This window comes from Primulina huaijiensis, chromosome 2 (genome assembly GCF_012295235.1).
Source record: "Primulina huaijiensis isolate GDHJ02 chromosome 2, ASM1229523v2, whole genome shotgun sequence".
Taxonomy (NCBI): Eukaryota; Viridiplantae; Streptophyta; class Magnoliopsida; order Lamiales; family Gesneriaceae; genus Primulina; species Primulina huaijiensis.
Genome location: NC_133307.1, coordinates 21056488 through 21066348, shown reverse-complemented (window position 1 = coordinate 21066348; position 9861 = coordinate 21056488). Strand labels below are relative to the sequence as shown.

Below are 9861 nucleotides of genomic sequence, written 5' to 3'. Positions count from 1 at the left end.
GGAATTACGTTTGGAGGTTGGACGACGGTCGACGAAATTTTGGCGTCGATATCGAGGAACGGTGTAAGGTGTAATATTAAACTTGGTTGTGAGAATTCAAAATTTTAGGAGTTCTAACCAAAGGTGTAATATATGCACTTGGTTGTGTGATATTCATCTTCGATCTATAACTTTTTTCGAGAAGTGATATTTTATTAAAATCTTGTGACATCTTGTCAACATAACGAGTTTCTTTTTTAGAGCTCTTAGGACAAAATACTAATAATAATCGAACCCGAGCGAGAAAATCAATTGAAAGACCATTGGGACTAAAACCCGGCCTAAGTTATGAAAATTATTCTAAATATATTCAACACCATAATTCATAAATAAACGACAAACACATATAAATTAATCTACACTACAAATTAGTAACTGAAAACTAGAACAACATAAATCATGACATGGACTAAGCTTTGCTTAATATTGTGCTTTCTCAAAATGAACTGCAACAAATTAATAAAGACAAGCGCAAGCCAGTTGAGCAAAAAGTAAGGTACTGATGGCAACTTCCACCAAGCCACAAGGTCAAATCTTGTAAACCAAAAACGAGACATCCGATTTAAAAAAAAGATTTGTTTTAGTTTTAGCAACGGTTTTATGAATAAATTTTGCTCATATTTACAATATTTTTTGCATAAAAATAATTTTTTCTCATAAATTATCCAAATAAGATATTCGTCTCACAATTTTTTTTATTTTTTTTGTTGATGTTTTTTTAAGGGTTGTGGAAGTGTGGATTTATCCAAGTCTAAATTATCTCTCCTTGGGAATGGATAAGGAGCGCACATGTAGTAGTATATATTGGGGGATCTCTGGGTCGAAGCCCAAATAAGAAGTCCAAATGATACTATTCTACGTTCCATGGGCTATAGTAACCATTTTGGTTCATCCAATCTCATGTTCAAAGGTCCACGCCGCACAGCTGCGACCAATCTGAGGCGGCGCTGCTCGCCAGAGCTCTCATGTTGCCCTTACTGCAATGTCCTCTCTCCCCCATTCACCTCGCACATTGACAGCTTCCTTCGGGAAGTTCCACACAAAAAATCGCAAGCATCCTTGTATTCTCCAGAAATCTCTCTATCTCACCTCAGATCCCAAAGGATTCCGTTTGAACTCTAAAATTATTTCCAATCTCGTTCAACAATGCGCCGATGCGAAATTCGGTAAAGAGGGTAGATGGTTTCACCGTCATTTGAAGATGACGGGTTCAAAGCATCCCGGCACTTTTCTGTCCAACCATTTGATTAACGTGTATGTGAAATGCGGTGATCATGAGAAGGCTCGTGAGGTGTTTGGAAAAATGAGTGTGAAAAACTTGTATTCTTGGAACAATAAGCTTTCCGAGTATGCGAAGTTGGAGAAGTTGAAGCCGGCGAGAAGGTTGTTCGACAAAATGCCTTGTGAGTTGGAATACGGTGGTGATGGCATATGTGCAGAGTGGGCAGTTTGATGAGGCTATAAAGCTTTATTTGCAGTTGAGGAGATTGGATATTGACTTTAATGAGTATAGTTTTGCTGGTGTTGCAACAATTTGTCTCAAGTTAAGAGAGTTGTGCCTTGCTAAGCAATTGCACAGTCAAGTTCTTGTTGTTGGGTTCTTGTCAAATTTGGTTTTTTCGAGTTCTATTGTTGATGCGCATCCAAAATGTGGCGAGCTATGGGATGCTAGGAGGTTGTTTGATGAGATGATAAAGAGGGGTGTTCTTGCTTGGACCACTTTGGGTATCTGCTTTTGCTCGATGGGGTGATATGGATTCTGCTCGGGAAGTATTTGCCACGATGCCCGAAAAGAATTCTGTTTCTTGGACTGCTTTGATCGCAGGATATGCCCAAAATGGAATGGGAATGAAGCCCTTAAGGTGTTCATGGATATGATTAGGCATCGCGATGAAGCTGATTAATTCACTTTTAGCAATTGCTTGTTAGCTTGTGCTAGCATAATTTCACTAGAGTGCGGTAGACAAATTCATTCATATATGATAACCTCAGGCCTAAGGCTTAATGCTGTTTATGTGAGCTCTTTCATTAACATGTATTGGAAATGTGGAAACTTAGAAATTGGGGAAAGGGTTTTCAATTCTACAAAAAAAAACAAGCAAAATGTTGTGTTGTGGAACACTATGATCTCTGCATTAGCACACCATGGTTGTGGAAACAAGGAATAAAAATGTTTGCAGATATGGCTAGAATTGCTGTTAAACCAGACAGCATCACGCTACTTACCCTTCTGAATGCTTGTAGACAGGCATTCGGGGCTTATCCAAGAAGGACTTATTTTGTTAGAGTCCATGACTCAAGAATACAATGTTAATCCTGATCAACAGCATTATGCTTGTGTCGTTGATATTTTGGGTCGATCAGGATGTTTTGATAATGGATAAATCAGCTAAGGCCATCTCCAATCACAAAATCTATTTTGTTGCAATTTTTACACTAAAATAGTGCGATTTCTGCATCAAATACAACATTCATGTCCAACCCATTTACTTCAAATCTTACATCAAAAAGAATATTCTCGAAATATTCTTGTTATTTTACATATATNAAAAAAAAAAAAAAAGAAACAAACCTCTGGCGCAGAGGAGTGGGAATGCGCTATTTTGGCAAAACAGCGCAACCTTCGTTGGGGGAAGAAAAGCTGTACCATTTTAGTTGGAGATGGTCTAAGGACTCCCCTAATGCATCAAGTGTTTTCTTGGTACGTTGCAGACAGTTTGACTGGTAGGATTTGACGGTGAAAGACTGAAATATAAAGATACATAGTTTTTTTTAGCTTTTATTATTATTATTATAAAACTTAACTCAAACGTTAAATCTCATCATTATTCGAAATAAATAGTTTTGAGTAAATCATTTTACTTTTTGGCGCTGCTCTTACATGTTTTTTTTTTTTATATATAAAATTGAAAAAGAGATACGTGCGTAACTTTGTTTTTTAAAAAATACAAATTTTATTATTCACTGTCGGCATTCCTATACAGAATTTCTGAACTCTTTCTAAGCATTTATTATAAGAAACAAAGAAAGATCTATCAATGTTCTCGGATCTATCTATCTCCATTGATTTGTTCATCAATCTATTGCATTATTCGAAGAAAACAAAAATTGACCATTATGATATGGTATAATTGCCTTTATCATACTATCAAGAAGAGGTTCCATTGATTTTTCTTCATAAAAAACGTATGTGAGAGGGTCTTACGGATCATATTTTATGAGACAGATATCTTATTTATGTCATCAATGAAAAATTATTACTTTTTATTCTAAGAATATTACTTTTTACTGTGAATATCGATAGGGTTGACCTGTCTCACATATAAATATTCGTCAGACTGTCTCACAAGAGACCTACTCTTCTCTTTTTTGGTAAGACAAGTTCGGAAATATTTTTTGTAATGTTATTTTTCCTATTAATTTCATTTCATTTGCTCAATCAAATCTTCAAAATAAAATTATTTGCTCTACTGAACTAAAATACAGATGATGTCTATATGTTTTAATATTAATCAATTGAGTGATTAAAGAAACGAGTCACATGTGGTATGGCATTGGACAGCCGTGCAAGTGGACCTAGAAAGAAATTAGATTTTTTAAAAAAAATATTATGTAATAATAATAATATCTATCCAATAATTCAAGCCAGCGAGTCCCACCACACCTTAAAGGTGCATTAAACTCCAATAGAAACATTAATTAAAATGAAGATGACATTACGTTTCTTCCAGTTTTATTTTACTAAATAAATAAACCAATAAGATATGATCATTGATTCATTGTCACTAAATATATATATATATATATATATATATATATAAACACACAAGGTGATTGCCGACAGAGACGAACTTAATATAAAGAAAATTGAAATAATTCTCTCATATATTAAAGTCAAACCTCCACACAACTAATCGATTCTTCCTGCTCCTAATTATTGGTGCATGGGATGGTAAAACCATTGGCCTCAACTCAAGAAAAATTCATCCAACAAGATGACAAAAAATTGTGTGTTCTTTAAAAATTTGGTCATGTAAGGATGAGTCTAATATCTCAACATATATTTTGTATCATATAGAAATGTAATTAATTACAAATATATTTTAAGATTAATTTCACTTCACAAAATACATATCTATAAACTAAAATGCGAATATTTCCATGCAACATACTTAACGTGGGTGCCTACAAACTAACTCCACGGTAGGTAAAATATAGATATACAGAAATTATTTTATATATATATATGTGTGTGTTGGAAACAAATGCAATGAAACGCATCTAATAGTTAACATAGGTGATAAAATGAAGTAAATAACGTTTCAACCTACATAATTACAAAGGAAAGGATCATAGATATTCCTACATTAATTGAAATTCTCATCTCCTCCGATCCTTCACCACCATGGGAGCCGTCGTCTCCCAGCAAGTCGAGCGGCGAAAATCAATATCCACGGAGAAAAAGGTCCTCGTCGACCTGAAACAAACCGGGGGAACCGATTTTCCATGTCACGACTACTGCCCGTCGGACCGGAAGAACTGGATGTCGTGTCTCGGCCCGGAAAAGCTTCGAATCAACCAGATTGTCTGGCCTGGGACACATGATTCCGCCACCAACAAGATCGGAATCCCGTTTGTCAGCCGCCCCTTCGCGCAATGCCAATCCCTCTCAATCTACCGACAGCTGGTAACAGGAGCCAGGGTCCTGGATATCCGGGTCCAGGAAGATCGCCGAGTCTGCCACGGAATCCTCCTCACCTACAGCGTTGATGTCGTCATTCAGGACCTCAAGAAGTTCCTGTCGGAGACACAATCCGAGGTTGTAATCCTCGAGATCAGGACAGAATTCGGGCACGACGACCCCCCTGATTTCGACAAGTACTTGGAAGAACAACTCGGCGAGTATTTGATCCACCAAGACGAACAAGTATTTGGGAAAACAATATCGGAACTGCTGCCGAAACGCGTCATCTGCGTTTGGAAGCCTAGAAAAACCCCGCAACCGAAGCCGGGGAGCCCATTATGGAGCTCCGGGTACCTGAAAGATAACTGGATCGACACTGATTTGCCATCGAAGAAATTCGAGAGCAATATGAAGCATTTAGGGGAGCAGCAGCCGGTGGCGAACCGTAAATTCTTCTACAGGGTGGAGAACACTGTGACGCCTCAGGCTGATAACCCCGTTCTGTGCGTGAGACCCGTTACGAATAGGATCCGCCCGTATTCGAGAATGTTCATAAGTCAATGCTTCGAGAGGGGATTGGCTGACAGGTTGCAGATTTTCTCGGAAGATTTCATTTCTGAAGATTTCGTGGATGCATGTGCAGGGCTTACCAATGCTAGGATTGAAGGCAAAGCTTGAATATTTCTTCTACCTTTGTCATGTTCAGGGCTAATGCCATGATGGGTCGGGTCGGTTGTTTGATTCGTTTTCCATTCGGGTTTGTAAAAATCGTTAATTTCGTTGCTTTGTTGGATGAGGATCCTGGCTCCTCTATCCAATTCATACGTCTTCTTTTGTCTGAAACATCTGATTCGTATGTTGTGTGTGATTAATATCTGCAGATAATTGGAATAATCTGTGGTATCCAATTTATTTTTCTTGGAATCAATATTTTTCATATATGTATATTTTCTGGAATAATAATTTTATTTATGAAATTTGTTTTTTTCCCCCTATGGAATGAGAAACTTTGCTATATACTATTAAAAACAATTTTCTTGTTGTATTATATTTGGATTCAATTCAATTTTTAAATCTCTAAGCATAATTTGTTTTTAAAATGCCATAAAATATAGAAACTTCAACTATTAAGAGCGCTGTTTTTTTACTGGCTAAAACAAATATTTTACATCATTTAGTCAAAGAAATAATAAAATATTTAAGACCATTTATACTGTTGATTATTGCATTCAAAAATTAGAAAAGAAAAACAAAGGACTGCTGAGTGGATTTATAATTCTTTTCTATTCATCTGCATATATACATATATATAAATATATAAGGTGTTCCTCATCAAAAGTCATCTCCGCTCACCAAAATTATTATTTTGTTAAAAGATGATGTTATTAAGGTCATTTGAGCCATAAAAGTGACATGAATGATCCCAGAACTTTTGTCCCAATGGCATGATCCTCTCTCCAGATATTCGAACGATGGGACATAATATAACCCCACCCCGCTGTGACATGAAATCCAAACTCATTTTTTCACCAAAGATTTTGTTGATATGATCTATGTTACACCAGAAAACAAAACATTACATACAATGAAAATATCTATAAAAATATGTCCAACAAAAATATATGTAGGATCTATATATCCAACAATTTCCATGGTCTAAATCTAATATTAGTGATTTAACAGTTTAAAGTGACCTTAAATCACACGAGTTCTTTCTGTGGTGACACAAAGAAACATAAAGCTCTTGATTGAACAAGGGCCTAGATTCTGCAGAGCCCTGTTTCGGATGAAATTGAAAGAATCTGTTCAAACCAAGGAATGGTTTCCTGATTCTCTGCAGCAAATCTTCCACGCAGATAAAAAAAATGGTGGATAGTATGTTGTGCATATTCTTCTTGGCGTAAAATCCATCAGTATGTTGTGCATATTCTATCTTCTATTCTTGGAGCAAGATCCATCAGATAATGTTCTTTCATAGCAGAACTTGTTTCTTAAAACTTGTTCAAGATGCTGAAATATTAGTGAAAACACATCTGCATTGAAAAACAAAAGGTGGCAAAGGAGCAAGGTCACAAAGAGAAAGGATTCGATTGAGCTTAACAGTTTTTGCTGAAAAAAGTATGTCCACTTGTGTTGCAGAATGCCATTGGTTACATCCACAAAGACAGATTTATATAACGAAAAGGATTTCTTCGATTCTCAATTTCTGAATATATAATATTTTCAGAAGATGGATGGCATCCGTTCGATGAGAAAGAACAAAATGGATATTGAAGAGTGGTAGAAGCTGAAGTAGCTGCTTTCTAACTGAAATAGTGAAAAGCAACAATTTGAGCAGGAAATCCCAGAGAGGGCTCCCTCCTTCACTTCAAGAAATGTAATAATACCTGAGTTGGAGCTTTCTCTTTCGTGCAATGTTCCCCTAACCAAAAGTGTTCCAGGGATTTGCTGAAATACCTACAAATGAAACTGATAAACGTTACGTTCAAGATTTTAAAAAAAATTTAAAATAAAAAGCATAACAATAAATGCGTGCACCAGCTGAATAAAATTACCGAAATACGAAAGCGCAAGGCATCTGATTGAATGTGGTGATCATCTGAAGGATTGTGCGTTTCCAACTCATGATGAAAACCATCATCTCCCTTCTTATAACCTTTTCCTGTCTTCAAAATTGCATCACATTGTTCCCTTGAAGCAGTGGTCTGTATATTTAAAATGATTATTCACCTAAAGACATGGTCAAAATCCAAGAAAACAAATTGAAAATACTTGCAATACATCGATTCTGAATGCAGCAGCATCTACTTTACACGTGGCTCTACTGCAGGATAGAAAGGATTCGATGGACTGCAAAACATGAAAGGCGCTATACTGACGTTGAAGGCCCTATGCATACACAAATATATGACCTGTCATATTCACGAGAATTATATATCTTCACTATGTGTAGGAACAAATTAGAAAGATTAAACTATATTATGATCGATGCTGTATAAATATAAGTAGCTCCGGAATCCGGATCCATGCAGACTGTAAGTTACTGACAAAATAAGACACCTAAAGGATTTATCTACAGTAAGAGGAAAAGGATTCCAAACCTCCAGCATGAAAGACTGGTTATTTTTTTCAATCCTTCGAGACGATATCGGCGTTCTTGAAGCAGGTAGAAAAGACCAAGCAAGCCCCCATCTTGATGTCTTGCCTTGAACAAATTCAGTTGTCTTCACCACTGTGACTCCGTTATCCCACAGTTCTGCTACCAGCATACTCAGATTTGATTTCCTTCCAACCATTGAGGTGAACCACCTACAGAAACAATGGGTGAGGGAAATAATTGGATTTTGGAGAAAATTTGTTGAAATTGCTTGCCACAACACCAAAATCAATAGCTGATGATAGTGGTCAACACATCTTTAAACTATATAGCAACCAAGTGTCAAATTTAGATGGTTGTTTCACTTAGACGACCAAATAAAGTAATAAACCAGTAAAGATAATTGTCGCCACATAAAACATTACTAGATACAAAAACCAATACCTAAATCTGTGCTTCAGCTGAACACTATCACCAATTATGCGACTGATGAAAGCCCGTTCACCACCAAAGCAGACCATCTCCTCTGAAGTTCCACCACAAGCCGTGTTTGGATTCAACCCCGCTTCCTCCATCGTCTCAAAGAATGGAGGGTTACACATACAGAAGTCAAAGTTCTCCCCATCCTTGACAACACCAAGAAGCACAGGTGACCCACAATAACCCTTCTTTTTGCCCACCACAGATGATGGTGCAGGCATAATTTCAAGAGCCTTTTCGTCGTGCGAATCCAAGTCGCATTCACTACTATGTTGCTTCTTTGTTTGAAGTTCTTCCACATCAAAAATGTCATCCTCACACTCAACTCTTCTAATTTCTATCAACTCAGTTATATGAGGATTGTTCATTACATTTCTATTCGCCCACTCTATAGCTACATCAGTAACATCTAAAACAGTGCAATGATGCAACATTTAGCACAACATAGAAAAGTTCACGAGGAGAACACAGAAGAAATTTACAGAGTACCTGAACCAACAAACTTCCAACCAAGAAGGGAAGCACCAAGAAGGGGATAAATGCAATTTGCTCCAGTTCCAATATCAAAACCATTCACTCTGCCATCTACCCGGGTTCCTGAAATGAGGTTTGAGGCCAAAAGATCCTCTATCCAATGGATGTAATTTGACCTGTTGGGCACTGTAGGACACAGCTGACCATCAGGAATCCACCTACAAATGTTAAGACTCCATTCTGTTAACCACATTACAAGAAACATTAACAAACATAGTACAACTAGACATTGTGTCTGGTTCAATTACTCAAAAAACAAGCTATTGTTCAGCTGAGAAAAGTTATCGAATAAAGTTGCCATTTGAACCTAAACATAATCAAATACATAGATACGTAAGAAGAAAAGGCCAAAGAAGAAGAAGAGCAAAGACGACAGGTAAACAATATTCGATAGCATAATATCACTAAACAAAGTAATAGCAACATCGCTCAAGTGTTAGATATCAAGAGACTTGAAATCGGAAATTAAAAAACTTTGTTAGTATAACAGGAATAGCAGCAAATTTTCCCCAAAAAAAAAAAACATGAACTAGCATACCAGTCGAGTCCATGATCATGGAGTAGCAAAACCCTGGTCAACTCTCGGGTGGCATTAAAATCCGTCCAGTCGATTTTGGGTTTACCTTCACGAGAGTAGAAAACGTAGGGCTGGAAACTGGGGTAGAGAGAAGCCAACAAGCAGAAATCCGGTGGATTATCAGAGTATTTATTTCGTGGGTGAATACCTCGCGTCTCTCCGCCGCTCTTCCTCTTCCTTTTGCTCGGCATGGTCGCCAGCCTCCCCCTCGCCGCCGCTCGGTGTATTATAAGTGAGCCACAAATGCGCCTTTAAAAAGAAAGGGAATTTTGCAAATCAAATATTTTTTTAAAAAAAAAAAATCATTTTGTATGTAACAATAATCAAATAAACTTATAAAAAGTTATTTTTTAAAAATAAAATTTGACCAAAATTATTCTCTCAAATATCTTTAAAAAATAATTTAGAATGAATGATTTAAAAATATTTTGTTTGGACGATTTTTAAGAA

The 9861-nt window shown here is 36.7% G+C and overlaps 2 protein-coding genes, 1 long non-coding RNA gene and 1 pseudogene across 4 annotated transcripts; 3 read left to right on the top strand and 1 right to left on the bottom strand.

The window, feature by feature from the left end:
• The first annotated feature begins 900 nt into the window (after positions 1 to 900).
• On the top strand, positions 901 to 2423 carry LOC140957403 (pentatricopeptide repeat-containing protein At2g21090-like; annotated as a pseudogene).
• Positions 2424 to 4362: 1939 nt separating this feature from the next.
• On the top strand, positions 4363 to 5614 carry LOC140969028 (uncharacterized). The gene has a single exon (XM_073430247.1). The coding sequence runs from the start codon at positions 4445 to 4447 to the stop codon at positions 5399 to 5401; it is 957 nt and encodes a 318-aa protein (XP_073286348.1). The 5' UTR covers positions 4363 to 4444; the 3' UTR covers positions 5402 to 5614.
• A 621-nt stretch (positions 5615 to 6235) lies between these two features.
• On the top strand, positions 6236 to 6817 carry LOC140969021 (uncharacterized). Its single transcript, XR_012173862.1, has 2 exons — positions 6236 to 6598; positions 6638 to 6817. It is a non-coding gene; the product is annotated as an uncharacterized lncRNA (long non-coding RNA).
• LOC140969007 (uncharacterized) lies at positions 6338 to 9657 on the bottom strand. 2 transcript variants are annotated; one of them, XR_012173861.1, is made up of 8 exons: positions 9373 to 9657; positions 8790 to 8992; positions 8265 to 8709; positions 7825 to 8032; positions 7505 to 7612; positions 7279 to 7428; positions 7111 to 7192; positions 6338 to 6756 (listed from the first exon to the last, which is right to left on the bottom strand). XR_012173861.1 is itself a non-coding variant. In XM_073430230.1 (8 exons), exons 1-8 carry the CDS (start codon positions 9600 to 9602, stop codon positions 6653 to 6655), a joined length of 1518 nt encoding a protein of 505 aa, XP_073286331.1. In that variant the 5' UTR covers positions 9603 to 9657; the 3' UTR covers positions 6338 to 6652. The 2 variants fall into 2 exon arrangements, 1 of the variants encoding a protein (XP_073286331.1); XM_073430230.1 differs by having other exon boundaries at positions 7111 to 7180.
• Between the last annotated feature and the right edge of the window lie 204 nt (positions 9658 to 9861).

Coding starts and splice junctions, on each gene's coding strand:
- LOC140969028 (XM_073430247.1), top strand. CDS start 4,445: ATGGGAGCCGTCGTCTCCCAGCAAGTCGAGCGGCGAAAATCAATATCC.
- LOC140969007 (XM_073430230.1), bottom strand. CDS start 9,602: ATGCCGAGCAAAAGGAAGAGGAAGAGCGGCGGAGAGACGCGAGGTATT. Junction 7,613..7,824: donor ACCAGTCTTTCATGCTGGAG/GTTTGGAATCCT, acceptor GTGTATGCATAG/GGCCTTCAACGTCAGTATAG. Junction 6,757..7,110: donor AAGAGAAAGCTCCAACTCAG/GTATTATTACAT, acceptor TTTTCAATGCAG/ATGTGTTTTCACTAATATTT.